The sequence below is a fragment of the Felis catus genome, chromosome B3 (genome assembly GCF_018350175.1).
Source record: "Felis catus isolate Fca126 chromosome B3, F.catus_Fca126_mat1.0, whole genome shotgun sequence".
NCBI classification, from domain to species: Eukaryota; Metazoa; Chordata; class Mammalia; order Carnivora; family Felidae; genus Felis; species Felis catus.
In genome coordinates, this window is record NC_058373.1 from 118017208 (window position 1) to 118032225 (window position 15018).

Below are 15018 nucleotides of genomic sequence, written 5' to 3' on the forward strand. Positions count from 1 at the left end.
TCCTTCAAAAATAAATAAACATTAAAAAGAAAAAAAGATCTGTAAAAGAATAGTAAAGCCTTAGGCAGAAACCCCACATCCTCCTGAGGTGAAGGAGGAGGAACTCAGAGCTGCAGTGGTTTGAGGGTGGGCTGGACCCCTTGCGGGGGGGAAGGCTGAGGGCGTACATCAGTAAAAGGGATTCCTTTGGCATTGGACATGAGTGTGTGGGCTCTGTGCCTGGGGTCCCTGCCAGACACGGCCTTCTTTAGAGCCCTCTTCTTGTAGCCTCTTCCCTCTCAGAGAGCAATCAGGGTTCTTCTACTAGGAGCACTGGAGCGTAGTTTCAGGCTAGCTAGACCTTTCCCCTGGAGTCCCTGAGGGCTCTTGATGCACAAGACACCTGTCTGTCTCGTGCTTCTGAGAGTAATATTGTTTGAGCCAGAGCCACACATTCATATGTCTTGTCCTTGGTTCATTTCCATAATAAATGAGTTACTGAAACTATGTGACCACTCATTGTACCTAACACCTATTTCATGAGTTGTCACGAGGCTAATATTAATGTCTATGAATGCACTTAGCACAGTGCTTGTCACATCATGGGTCCTCAACAAATAATGGTTTCAAAAAATTGGAACCTGTTGGGGTTTTTTAATTTGTTCTATGGCACTCTGTCTCTCTTTTTTTATTTTTATTTATTTTGAGAGAGAGAGAGAGAGAGAGAGAGAGAGAGAGAGTGTGTGTGTGTGAATGGGGAAGGGACAGAGAGAAAGAGAATCCCAAGTAGGCTCTGTACTGTTAGTGCAGAGCCACACGCAGGGCTCAAACTCACAAACCGTGAGATCATGACCTGAGCTGAAATCAAGAGTGAGATGCTTAACTGACCGAGCCACCTAGGCACCCCCACGGCACTCTGTTTTTAAAACATTTTATTTTATTTTAAAACACTCTATTTTAAAAACACAGATTCAGGTTATACATTTTATATAAGACACACAAAATTGTGTGTGTTCTGTAAATTGAAAATTCTTTGTGGCTTTCATTTGGTGCAATTCTGTGGAAGGATAAGGCCACCTGTTACTGTGATGTTACAAGAGGACAGAAGAGACCAAGTCTTAAAGGAGAGAAAACAACCTTACTCTCATTTCTGATCTTAAAACAGGATAACATTTTCCCATGTTTCTCTCCTTAGGCTAAGGAGAGGATAAAAATCCATATAATTGGTTTTAAAGATACGGTCTGTGGTAGCTTCATCAGCTACTTGCCCTCTGGTGATCATTTCAGGTAATCTTCAGGCTTCTGTGCACCCGCTGCTTCTGCTGAGGGTCCTGGAACTCATTTAGACCTGTCCTCTGCATTTTCCCCCCAAAGAATGGTGGGAGGTTCGATCGAAGTTGTACTTAACTGGGCTTTTCAATAACCTGTGGCCTATTAAAGGGTTAAATCTAATACTGACCCCATTAGTATCCTATAGGGTTTAAGGGTAACCTGGGTCTTAGTCCTAGTAACTGAAAGTGCATCTGGGTAAGGACTCCCTCCCCGCATCCTCACCCTCCAAACCCAGAAGGAAAAGAGGTTTCTTTAAGAAGGGCTAAAGAATCCTGGGCTGCCCAGCTCCAGTGTTATTATTTATGGCTTCAGCACTCTCCATACTGCTGTATTTAACATGAGGCTTACCACCCAAGGCAGTGTGAGGTGTACACATCACACATTCAGACGATCAGTAATGTTACTTGATTGCTTTGCAGGTATTTACATTTTTCACTGAGGTATGTGTTCATTCCTCCAAAATCTGTTGAGTTTATATGCAGTCCCTGTGCAAGGTGCTAGAAATGGCAGCGCAGCAGGTGCTCAGTCTGTATAGTGAGTCCGTGGGGCAATTGGATGCAAGCGGGAGAAAGGGATTAGGGTGGCCTTCCTGGAGGTGATCCCACACAGAAAGGAGGGGACAGAGCTCACAGCAGAAGGAAGAAGCAGAAGGGAGCTTGCACATTGCACAGCAGTAAGTGGTCTGATGTCTGAAGTCTCTGGCAAGGTGGGGCCCTGGCTGCTGGAATGTTCTAGAAGATTGTGGCCATGGAGGTATTTCTTACAAAGTAGTGTGGGCAAGAGGCTGGCAATGGTGAGACCTCAGGCAGAGAGCTGCTGCAAACCGAGGGCAGGGGAGAGGGTGGGATGGATGAGCAGGAGTGGAGGAGAGGCATGCGTCCAAGAGGCTTAGGATCTAGGCCAGGGAATGGAGGTGGAAGAGAAGGTCTGAGGAGGGAACTCCGAGAGGGCGGTTGTGGAGGCCACGAAGGAGCATGTGGTTGGAAAGTGTCGTGTGGCCACAGGCAAGACTGGAAAGTGTTGATGGGAGTGAGAAACAGTTCGCTGGAGACCTTGGGGAGAACACCTGATTGGAAGAGGAGTGTCAGACCTGGGTTTCAGTGAGCTGAAGAGCTGAGACAGGAGGGCAAGGAGGTAGAGAAACACAGACTCCTGTTGAGAGAATTCTGCCTGTGAAGGGAGAGGAGCCAGAGCAGTCGGAAGACAGATGGCCCGGTAGACATGCGGAGGCAGTTCAAAGGAAAGGAAAATCAAATGGCTGTGATCTGATGGATCAGCACATCCAGTTGTAGCCCAGGAAACTCCAGTTAAAATGAGATGTCACTTTATACCCGTTCAGATGAGCAAAAGTTTTAAAAGTCTGATAGTGCCCGGTTCGGCAGATGGGGGAAACTGCTGGTCTAAGTAAATTGATAAGACCCTTTAAGTTGCAACCCCTTGTGACCCCCCAGTTCCACACTGGGTTTGGACACTAGAGGCTGTTTGCAGACTGCAAGTCGTGACCTCTGCCGTTCGTGAGCAGCACTTTTTTTTTTTTTTTTAATGAAACAGACTAGAAAATAATCGGTTCCATATTTAGTAAGAGTAAATATTTTCTAAAACTTCTGTTTCACTTATTTGCGTGAATGCAGTGCGTGGTAGCGTAAAATCAAACTCCTAGAGTGGGTTCAAGAAAACACTGCTTTAAAGCAGCCTCCCACATATGGAGCAGGACACAGGAACACTGGAGGGGATGCTCATTCCAGCAGCAGAGAAAAAAAAAAAAAAAAAACAGAACAAGTTAAGTACCCATCAGCAGATGAATTGTATATTCATCCACAGTAAAAGTGAAGGAACAGGAGCTACAAGCTTCAATACAGATGAATCTAGAAGACAGCAAGATGGAAAAGTTGTAGAAGATACTCTAAGGAAATAGAGCATGGCCCAGACCTCAGACCAATTTTAGAATGTGATTCTGGGTAGGGGAAGCATTGGACTGGGGAGGGGTCAGAGAGTCTTTTAACTGTGACATATTTTTCCTTTTAAAACATCGGAAACTGGGGTGCCTGGGTGGCTCAGTTGGTTAGGTGTCCCACTTCAGCTCAGGTCACAATCTCACAGTTTGTGAGTTCAAGCCCTGTGTCAGGCTCTGCTGACAGCTCAGGCCTGGAACCTGCTTCGGATTCTGTGTCTCCCTCTCTCTTCCTGCTCTTTCTCTCTCTCTCTCTCTCTCTCTCTCTCTCTCTCTCTCTCTCCCTCTCCCTCCCTCCCTCCCTCCCTCCCTCCCTCCCCCTCCCTCCCTCCCTCTCTCTCTCTCTCTCTCTCTCTCTCTCTCTCTAAGTAAACAAACTTTAAAAAAAAGTTTAAAGAAAAAAAAATCTGAAACTAAATCTAGAAAATGTAAGCGTGTTAAATCTGGCTCACGGCGTTACAGTTTCTTGAAGGGTACTAATGCCCATTCTCTTCCCAGAGGAGAGCCTTGTACTTGACTGCCCTTAACAGCTTTCTAGGCTGTGCCTCATGGGAATCGCAGAGACTCCAGGCTGTGCCACCCTGCTCCCAGCATCGCTGTTTGTCAGTAGTCACCCAGGTACCGGGGCCTTTTCCTTTGGATAAGGAGGTGCTCTGAAGGAGGTCTTGGTCCCTGCCTCCTAGGAGCTGCAGTCACAAGAACGGTGTAGACTCCGTAGTGAAGGTTGGGGCAGGAGGTGTGGGGACCGCAGAGTGGGTGGGGACAGCCTACAGAAGCACAGTAGGATTCTGTAAACTGGACCCAGGATTGGTACTAGAAGCAGGTGCATCTGTACACACCCCTCCATTGACCCCTTCGTTGGGGTCACCTCAGCCAGAACAGTTAGGAAGAGTATGTAATGAGTGCAAGAGATCAGAGTATTTATTGGGACTTCCTGCACAGACCATGCAGAAAAGCATGGCAGGTGCTGCTGGGGATGTTTGCGTTCTGTGTGCCTGAAGGCAGTTGGACTTCTCCTCCCTGGCAGCATTCTGGATATTAAGTTTTCAGTCTTTCAGAGAATTAGGATCAGTTAGACGAGGGTCAGACCTCTAAGAGTGCAGGGCTTCAGGTAGACCTGGCGTGGGTCCCGGCTCTGCCCCTTACCAACTTGAACAGATGGCTTAACTCCGTGAAGAGAACACCTACCGCAGCAGGTTACGTGGAGGGTATGAGGCACACTTAGCCGGCTGCCTGCCGTTTCATCGTACAGCAAGCTTACGTGGCAGGAGCATGTGTCATCCCGTTTTATAGATGAGGAAAGTGAGGCGAAGAGAGGTTCAGAACTTGCCTTACAAAACTAATCTGTGGTGTCATAAGTCAGGAGAGTGATTCTCTTTAAGGAAGAGTAGGGAGATGGTAATTGGGAGGGTTATCAAGGTACTGGAATATTTTGCTTTTTGACCTAGATGATGGTATAGCTATACTTACCTTGTGCTAACTCATTAAACTATATACTTGGAATTTGTTATCAATTTTGTTATCACTTTAAAAGCTTATTTTAAAAATGTTTTCCTTGAGATCACACATCTAATAGTGTGATGTGGGATTGAAACCCTCTTGTAAAAACACCACACTGTTTCTCTGACGGCAGTTAGTAGTTCTAATGCTACTACTGGGAAGTCGGGAAAGATGTGCTCATTATCAGAATGACCACTTTTGAGCCAGGTACCCCAGTGGAGTGTCTCTTTTTTGCTACCACAAAACCCAGAATGGGGCCAAGATATAGATCCTTCTGACCAGTCATTCCTGGAGGTTTCCCAGAACTAGTGGTCACTGGCCTGGCAGCATAGAGAGGAGATCTTCGTCCCTCCAGGGCAGCGACCCTTTATAGTCACTGTTCCCGTCAACAGGAGAACGGCCCGGCATGCTCTGCAGTTTCCGGATCCCTGGGGCCTGGTCCTGTGCATGGTCCCTGAACATCCAGGCAAATAACTGCTTCAGTACAGGTGAGCCATGACTGACTCCGCAGGTTCCCAGCGTAAAGAATTTCAGACTTCAAACTCCCTGTCCAGGCTGTGAGTGATCCTTGTCTCTCTGTCCCATCCCTATTTCTATCAGGCTTGTCTCGGCGAGTCCTGGTGACCAACGTGGTGACAGGACACCGGCAGTCATTTGGGACCAGCAGCGATGTCTTGGCCCAGCAGTTTGCTCTCATGGTTGGTTGGATTGGGAAGGGGGCAGTATAAAGTTTCCCAAGATTGGAAATTTTGCTGGACTGAAAATGGATTCCTGTGTGGTATCTGGTTGTCCCTCTCTTTCAGGGGAAAAAAGGACATCAGAGAGGATTAATGGTTTACTTGGTGATTGTATGTGCACTGGAGGAAAGTTGGCTGACTCAGAAAGGCCTGGCTAAACTGGCTTTTGGTTTTGGTTTTGTTTGGGTTTTGGGTTTTTTTTTTTTTTAAGTGCAAAAAGGTGATTTTATTAAAGCACAGGGACAGGACCAACGGCAGGAAGCTGCCTAAACTGGCTTTAAACAACTTCCTATTTAAATGAATTGTTAGTACTTCGTAAGTACTGGGATTAGCCATCAGGACAAGTAATTTTTTTGACATATAAATAAAGTCTCAATTCATAACACTAAATAGCCTCATACCTAGCTTTCAATTTACATATTTTAAATTTTAACAAAATTCTAGTCATTCCTACTTTTCAGAGACTTCCCCCATTAAAAAATGCCATCTTTGTTTAAAAGCCTGGAGGAGGGGCGCCTGGGTGGCGCAGTCGGTTGAGCGTCCGACTTCAGCCAGGTCACGATCTCGCGGTCCGGGAGTTCGAGCCCCGCGTCAGGCTCTGGGCTGATGGCTCAGAGCCTGGAGCCTGCTTCTGATTCTGTGTCTCCCTCTCTCTCTGCCCCTCCCCTGTTCATGCTCTGTCTCTCTCTGTCCGAAAAATAAATAAACGTTAAAAAAAAAAAAAAATTTAAAAGCCTGGAGGAGTGTGCAGACTGCCAACCTGCCGTCTTCTGGAAGCACAGAAGTGTTTCTGCATGTTTCATGTTTCTGCAGCCTTCTGCCCTCTGTTTGGGACTCCATGGCTTCCCTGGATGTCTCCTCTCTCCTACTCCATACTCCCACCCTCGCTTCTCACAAAGGACCTTCCTTGGTGGAGATAAGGCGCCATCACATGGGCTTCACAGAATGAGGCCTAAGGGTCCAGTGCAGCCAGTGGGGAGGACACTGGAAGACACATGGGGTCCAGTTCTCTTACCCTTTCCTAAGGGTACACTGAGGCTCAAATCTTCTGGCTACACTGAGGCTCAAATCAACCCACACCTCTGATCCAGGGGCTGGGAGAGGGGTGCGAGACAGGCCTTCTGTTCTGGAAGGCACACCCCTCCCAGCCTTAGAGGAGGAGGTACCAACCAGTGCCTTTTTCCATAGGCTCCTTTGCTGTTTAATGGCTGTCGTTCTGGGGAGATCTTTGCCATTGATCTGCGTTGTCGAAATCAGGGCAAGGGCTGGAAGGCCACCCGCCTGTTCCACGACTCAGCAGTGACCTCTGTGCAGATCCTCCAAGAAGAGCAAAACCTGATGGCATCTGACATGGCGGGAACGGTAGGGTAGCACTGACTCTTTCGGGCCACTGCAGCCACTGGCCCAGAGTTCTGCCAGATGAAGGGCTCTTCAGAAGAGACCCTCATGCAAGACAGTAGCAAGGGAAAGGCAGTTGTGGGCTGTGCAGAGGTGGGAGCCCAGCCCGATCTAGACAGACACAAAACTGGTTTTGATGCTTTTGAAACTTAAGATTTTCCTAACCTGGAGAGGTGTTTGGACACCACCTTGTCCTCCCTGGCTTCCGCGCCTACGTTCGCTAGTGTGCCTGCCAGACTCTTTCTGATGGCCCCTTGTGCTTTCCACAGATCAAGCTGTGGGACCTGAGAACCACTAAGTGTATAAGGCAATATGAAGGTCACGTGAACGAGTACGCCTACCTGCCCCTGCACGTGCATGAGGAAGAAGGCATCGTGGTAGCAGGTACCTAGGGAGGGGGAGAGATTCTGTCCTGTCAAGTAAAACGGCAGAGGGGGAAATTACTCGAAATCTGAACTGAATACTTGGGACTGTGGACTCCTGAGGTCAGGGGGACCAGATGGGACGTAGAGTAGGACATGAGTAAGCAGCAGTTAAACATCCACCAGTTGGACAGCCCTTTGTCCCCATGTTAGTGGGACAACATCACCTCAGTAACAGGCAGGTTGGGTGCAATAAAATATAGCAGCTCGGGAGACCTGGGTGTCCACCTGGTCAGCATTCAGTGGGACCCTTAGCCCATCCTGTTGAAAAGCTTGGGCTCCCTGTTCTTTGAGCTCACTTTCTAGCAGAGGATGCTGAGAAAAGAAATTAAGGTCATTGTAACAGCACTGGTTCCTGGTCCCCTTAACACAGTCCATGGGGATCCATGATCTGCAGAACAGGAGCTGAAATGTCTAGCCGCTGCTTTGAAAGGAGCTACAGACTGATCACAGGTTTTGAGTTTATGGGCTACAAAATGTTCTGATAGCATGAAAGCTCAGTGGTTTGACAAATTAAATAGTAGGCCCTTGACAGAAGGAATATGTTCTTGGTCTTGACAAGTCCTCGCATTTGCAAATAGGCCTACAGAATGTACTTGTTTCCCACGCCCAAGAAGCGTCACTTGGTTAAGACTTTCTCAGGCTGATTTACTACTCTCACCGCCAGCAGCAGTTAGCTTCCTGCTTAGGCCTAGTTTCCATAAGTTTTCATCTAAGAAGAACTTCTGTGTTCTGGATAATATAAAAGAGAGAAGCCCCGTTGAGAGGCAGACCTGGGTATGTGGGCTAGCTGCAGTAATCGGTGAACTGCGCGGCCTGAATCCATCCACAGCCGAGGGAGTGCACGGTCTCGGCTGACCACAGGCACAGATGTGAAATCCGGGAAACCCTAAGGTCTGCCCTCCTTTCCTCGGAAGCTCTCCAGTAGTGTAGACCGCGTCTGGCCTGCCGCAGCCAGTGGTTGTTAGGTGCCACATCCCTCACAGCTCTGGGCCCTAAAGACTTACGTGGTCTGACACACTGAGCCATCGAACCAGAAACAGCACGGGGCACCTGGGTGGCTCAGTCAGTTGAGCCTCCGACTCTTGGTTTTGGCTCAGGTCACGAGCTCACAGTTTTAAGAGCTTGAGCCCCACATCCACGCTGCCGGCAAGGAGCCCGCTTGGGATTCTCTGCCCCTCTCTCTCCACCCCTCCCCTACTCACGCCCTCTCAAAATAAACTTTAAAAAAAGATTTTTTTTTTTTTTTGAATGTTTAAAAAAATTTCTTTAAACTAGAAAAAGCTCTGGGGAGCGTCATCACCTGATTTGTCCCCGGGATGCGTTAAAGTGAAGAGGTCTTCCTGGTCACTATTTCACAAACAGGAAATCCGTTGCAGTCACCCTCTTGAACAGCCCTTGACAAGAGAAGCAGAGCGCCCACCTGTTAGCCGACATGCCTGGGGCACCATCCAAGGCGTCGCCAGCCGACGCATCTGGTCGCTTGGAATACCTGCAACTGGTGGTGCTTCTAGAGCACAGGAAGACCTGGAACTTTGATTTTCGAGAAGTACATGTTATCGGCAGAAATAGTTTCCATTTGCATTTGTGCTTTGGCTCCCGTGGAGTCCTTTTTAGCCTTAGGAATTGCGAGAAGCCATGTCCACATGTATACACGTTCTCCTGTGCATCCTCTCACTAACCTGCTGTGTATCTTCCCTCTTTCTTAGTGGGCCAGGACTGCTACACGAGAATCTGGAGCTTCCATGATGCCTGCCTGCTGAGAACCATACCTTCCCCACACCCCACCTCCAAGTCTGACATCCCCAGTGTGGCCTTCTCGTCTCGGCTCGGGGGCTTCCGGGGAGCCCCAGGGTTGCTCATGGCCGTCCAGCAGGACCTTTACTGTTTCTCCTACAGCTAATTCCACGGGGTGCAACCCAGAGGGATGTGGACTTGACTTATTGGAGTGAGGAGCAGCCATGCCTCTGCCACAATTCCTGTTTCCAGTGAGGGCATTTTAAATGGGTGCTCTGTGTACACAGATCCCATCCATCTGGCTGCTGGGAAGAGGTTCTATGTTTTAAGTGGAGACACTTCAGTAAAGTTATTCCAGTTAAGTTGTGAGCTCAGAGAGCTCAGAAGTCCTTTTCATAAAAGGTACTTGTTTCCTGTTGAATTCCTTAGAATAGCCTGTGCCCCACTCCCCTCTCCTCCGCCCCGGCCCTTTTCAAACAAAAACTCTGCTAAGGGCTGAAGATGGGCAGTAACTGAAGTTTTCTTTCACCAAAAGCCCTTTCAAGAAGGGTAATGAGATTGGGTGAGACTGTTAGTGTAGTCAGTGCCTGGGTCCCAGAAAGGTGTGCGCCTGGACTGGAGAAAGCTGGGGAGAAGGGGAAGCGGGGAGTCCTTTCTCTGAGTCTCTCGAGAAAGATTGAAGGCTGGATTGCGGGGGGTGGTCATTAAAAATCCTTCTCAGACTCATTCAACATCAGTGGCAGATCTTGGATCCCCCTTTTATTACCATTCGTAGGCATTGGGAGAAAAAATGGACCTTTCTAGATGCTAGAGGTTTTAAAGAGGCCCTAGCATGCCTTTGTTGAGGCACGTCCCAGCATGTTAGGTACCACAGTTCCTATTCCCATTATGGTGATTTGAATGGCAGCTTCATGGGCCTCATCTCAAAGAAAATTGGTTTTCATTTTTGTAATCTAGGAGAGGCAGTTTGTGAGCTGTTTATACAAAGTTTTCAAGAGCCTGTCTTTCTACCGAACAATAAACCAGAAAGAACGATGCATAGTGTGTTGCTCTGTCAACGTTTAGAAGATCATGACGCTTGGCCGCTACGGCAACGAGCCAGCGCAGTAACGTCTACTCAGATCTTAGATGAGGAGTGGAGACCAGCTTCGATGGCTTTGCAAGAGAGCTTTCGTTTTTTGTGCCTGCTTGAGGTGCGTGCCTCAAGAAGCTGGCCCCTATGGGCTACAACAGCAGGCTCCCCAGCTCCCCTCCTGCTAGGCCGTGGGGGGCTTGGCTGTGTCCCTCCACCCCAGGCCGCAGCCCCTGTTAGAACATAGCTCTGCACGTTCCAGCAGCTTCTACTTGTCTCTTCAGATCTACTAACTGCACCTCACTGTTGCTAGCCCAGGAACTTCAATTAAACTCTTCAGTTACTCCCTTGAGTGTTAGTTACATCTTGTTTCCTGCCAGTACAATTTAATGTACAGAAAACCAAATCTGCCCCCCAAAAAAAGATGAGCATATCAGGTTGGTCATCTGACAGATTGATCTATTTACATGCTATATTTAAAAAAATATTTTTAGTGCCTCATATTTTACAAAGATTTCCCCCATCTTACTTGATCCTTAACAACAACACACAAAGGAGTTACAGCAGTAGTACTAAAAATCATTAGCATCATTTTACAGGTGAAGAGGCCTGCGCGCACAGACCTGTTCAGCGGGAACTGGAACTTAGAACTAGAAGACTTGAGACCGTGTTCGGTGCTGCCCACGCACCTGTAGTCCTCGACAGTACTTGCGTATCACGGCTAGTGCTGCCGAGAAATCAGGAAGTGGTGTGGCGCACATGGGGGCGTGCAGTGCTGATCATTCCCGGTAAATTTTTCTGGCGCTCACCAATGATAAGCTTACTAATTACCAGCATTCTGAAGCGTTTAGTTATTTAGACTTTGTCCCTGTATCTCTTCAACCCTGGCATACTGACCTGCACTTCGGTCCCAGGAAATTACATACACAGTTGAGTTCAGGTGGCCACCATCACTGTGGGGTCTCTTGGAGTAACTTTGGTGGTGTGCCCCTGCCCAAGAGCACAACTAAGCATAAATGCTGAGCCATGAACCTAACATGCACTCATATTTTTGTCCCCTCAAGTTCAAAGTTAAACCGGTTCGTTCATTGCAGGATCTGCAGTTTAAAATCCCTGGTCCTGCTCATCTAATGCAGTTTTCCTCACAGTTCTACATTGTTTCTGTGGAGCTGAGAGCCCATGGGTGGCTCTTCAACCCAACTTTGATCTCTCCCCAAACAGTGGAGACAATAGGACCCCTCAGGAGAATACCAGGTGAGTTCTGACACGTATGGCCCCATCCCTTCTAAACTATTTAACACCTGTTTCATAGCCAAAGTTTCTTGTTGGTCAGTCATTTTAGATTTCCCTTAGGCTTTTTAAAAGGAAGGGGGTGGTTCTTTAAAACCTCTGATTTCAACTCAGCAAATTGGTTCTTAATCTCTGGTTAGCAGTCACTGCTAATATATTTGGTCTAGATTATATGAAAAGAGGTCAGACTTAGCTGAGCAGTATTTTGGTCTCTTTGCTTGTGACATAGTATCCCAGAGAGGAGTACATTACATAGTCTCAGTGAAGCATTTTTCACTTGCAGGTGTCTTGGGGCATTTTGCCCTGTTCCCAGGTGACAACCAAAAGTAGAGAATGAACAGGTGGTGGGGGCGGCAGCACTGAGCTAGGACGAACTCCTACCTACGTGGCCTGGCATTTGCTTGCTTATAGCCTAGCAAACAGAGATGAGCGAACAGTGACCACGAGGGGTGCCTGGGTTGCTCAGTTGGTTGAGTGTCCTCTTGATTTTGGCTCAGGTCATGATCCCAGGGTGGTAGGACAGCCCCAGGCCGGACTCTGTGCGCTGCAGAGCCTGCTTAAGATGCTCTCTCTCTCTCAAATACAGATATATTTTTTAATGCCATGAGGTAAATACCTGCTTCACATCCCATCTCGCTGTGCAGCCACCTTTGAATTCAGCTGGCCCAACGTGTTCTGGAGAGCACAGGCAGCCTGCTTGGTGTCCCCCTAGGAGGGTCCCCAGAAGTGGTCTTTGAGACCAAGTTAGCCACACTTAGTGGTCAGTCCTTGATCTGTCCTGGTCTGAATCTTCCACAATAAGCCATCTCTGAAGAAAATGGCAGGCTGAATTTCGCCTCCCCCTCCTTTGGTGTATGGTGCCGTGTCTGCCTCTCCAGGCTGCCCACCGCACGGCCCCTGCTGCGGGAGTGACCTTCCTAGGTCCCTGCATTCAGAGGGACCTCACAATAAAATGGCCTCACAATAAAATGGCCTCTGGAGACTAAATCATGTGTGCCTTACCCCTTTGGCCCATCTCTGCCTCCCGCCTGCCCTCAGGACACAAATGTTTCAAGATCCACCTTCCCCTGGGCCTCCAAGCTAGCCGTACTGCCCCTTTCCATCTGTAAAAGTCCCAGTTAAGTCTCAGAAACCTCCAGAAAGCTTAGATTTCCCAGCACTTGCCACAACCAGGCGCTCATTATACGGAATAAGCAGTTTTTGCCAACATCACTGCCTTTTAATTCTTATAACCCTGTGAAGTAGGTGATGGTCACTCCAATATACTGAAGAAAAATAGAAGTGACTTGTTCCAAGTCTTCTAATAAATGACAGAGCCAGCAGGGTCTTGGCTCAAGTCTGAGAATCTACTAGGGCCCTTGTGCTTAAAGGAATGGGATTTTTACTTTTCCCCTGGAAATTTAAGGTCTTGGGTCCAGTTTGACCTGATTTCCCCTTTTAATATTTACTCATTTTTTTTTAAACTTTTAGCATTTATTTACTATTGAGAGACAGAGCATAAGCATGGGAGGGGCAGAGAGAGGAGAAGACAGAATCCAAAGGAGGCTCCAGGTTTTGAGCTGTCAGCATAGAGCCCGTTGCAGGGCTCGAACTCACAACCCACGAGATCATGACCTGAGCTGAAGTCGGATGCTTAACCGACTGAGCCACCCAGGCACCCCTAATATTTACTTAATTTGAGAGAGAATCTCACGCAGCGTGGAGCCCAACACAGGGCTTGATACCACGAACCATGAGACTATGACCTGAGCCAAAACCAAGAGTCAGATGCTTAACCAAATGAGCCACCCAGGCGACTGACCTAATTTTCCCTTCTGTCCACTTTCCTCAAGACCAGCCGTCTCTGTCCCCTACAAGTGACCTCCGGACTGGTTGGCCTGCCTCTGCTCGCCTCTCCTGGCTTGTTCCTCCCACCCACCTGCTTGCACTCTTGGCTTCATTTGAGTAGAAGCAGCTACAGCAAGAGCAAAAAGGACTTGCTCTACAGAAGCCCAAATCAGAGCAAAGGCACCCAGATGCAAATGCTGCCAATAGCCCAGGGCAGCCAGAACTGAGGTGACATGGTGTCTGGGAAATGGAAGGGATGGTCTAGGGATGGAGCCAGAACCTGGAGGGCGATTCAGGCTAGAGTTAAGGATTTGATATGATCAGGATAAAGTGGCAGCTGAAATCATGGCAGGGGGTGAAGTCACTCAGTATTAACATTATAGATGGACACAGCCCACCAAAGTCCACCAGACCCAGAAAGACATGCTGTCGTCTACAAATGGCAGTTTCAAAGATGGTGCTGGTCATGAGCATCTCCCTAAATTACACCTTCCCTAACCCTATATACCCCCATACCATCTGCACATCAGTTTTCATAACTTTCCCAGATACAAAAAAAAAAAAAAAAAAAAAGTTGCACCAGGTGTAATTTAACGGAAGGTAAGACTCAAATTCTAAAACTAAGTCCATTGGTGATAAAAGCCATGATAAATACCATCATGGGTTCAATTCTCTACCCCACCCATTGATGGTAGTTGTGAAATTGAAAATGCAAATATTAAGAAAAACTTAATTTTTCAACAACGGGGAAGCTTGGCTCCATTGGTACAGGCTAGATCAACTTGCTTAATCTCTAAACCAGTTTCTCTGATTTTTAGTGACAAGGAAGCATTACTCTCCTTTATCATGAGAACCTCTGAGGGCCAATGGAAATGATTAAATGTAAAGTTAAGCTCTGATTAAAAAAAAAAAGGTACGTGCTACTATTTTAATTTTAAGGTCACTGTCTTATCTGGAAATGCAAAAGAATTCGCAGCTCAAGGAGGAGGAAGGAAACTGAAGAGACACTCTCTACATTGCAATGCCAGCAGGATGGGGTGCAGACTCAGTACGGCAGTTATGAGGCCCGCCTGTGCTCAAACCCCAGCTTCAAGTCTCCTTAGCCAGGCGGCCCTGGGCTTCCGAACGTCTCTGAGCCAGTAGCTTCAGCTGTAAAACACAAGCACTACCCCCTGCCTTCCAGTACGGTTGTGAGAATATCGACCATATACAGATCCTAGCATAGTCCCTGGCAGATAACTGGCACCTGTATATTGGAAGTCAAAGGAGCAGAGAGAAACCCAAGGAATGTGTAAGGGTCCCACCGCGTCCCATTGCCTCGGAGACCGCTTGGTTCTCAGCCACAGCTGAAGCCTTTCATCACAGCTCTCGGAGACAGCTTCCCCAGCCATCTCCTCCGCCTCGGAGCAAGTCCTTCAAGCCAGAAATTTGTTTTTTCTAAGTAACCGCTATGCCTGACTTGGGGCTCAAACTCACAACTTGAGATCAAGGGTCGCGTGTTCTTCCAATTGAGCCAGCCGGGCACCCCAAACCAGGAATGTATTACAAGTCTTTATGCAGCCACCCCCTAAAAGAGGGGAACTAATTTGTGCTATCAGATGCCAAGACAGTGGGCTCTCGTGGTGGCAGATATGTTCTGTTTCTTCATCTGGGTGCTGGTAAGACCAGAGTGTCATGCCCACAAGAAGGAGGAAGACAGTTGAGGATGGACATGGGAGTGGAACAGAGAAGACCGGGCAGGGGAACGAAGAGGGAAGTGACAGATAAAAAGGT

The 15018-nt window shown here is 47.9% G+C and overlaps 1 protein-coding gene across 6 annotated transcripts in view; it reads left to right on the plus strand.

The window, feature by feature from the left end:
* Window positions 1-10093, plus strand: part of DCAF4 (DDB1 and CUL4 associated factor 4) — a 32182-nt gene extending 22089 nt beyond the window's left edge. For 5 of the 6 annotated variants that reach the window (XM_023255806.2, XM_006932965.4, XM_006932967.4 and 2 more), the window contains 6 exons: window positions 3801-3880; window positions 5155-5250; window positions 5363-5460; window positions 6688-6861; window positions 7167-7281; window positions 9029-10093. In XM_023255806.2, coding sequence (XP_023111574.1) covers window positions 3801-3880; window positions 5155-5250; window positions 5363-5460; window positions 6688-6861; window positions 7167-7281; window positions 9029-9222 — 757 coding nt within the window. In that variant the 3' untranslated portion in view covers window positions 9223-10093. The remainder of the gene's footprint in view (window positions 1-3800; window positions 3881-5154; window positions 5251-5362; window positions 5461-6687; window positions 6862-7166; window positions 7282-9028) is intronic. The other variant, XM_019833251.3, reaches the window with a different exon arrangement.
* Window positions 10094-15018: the final 4925 nt, after the last annotated feature.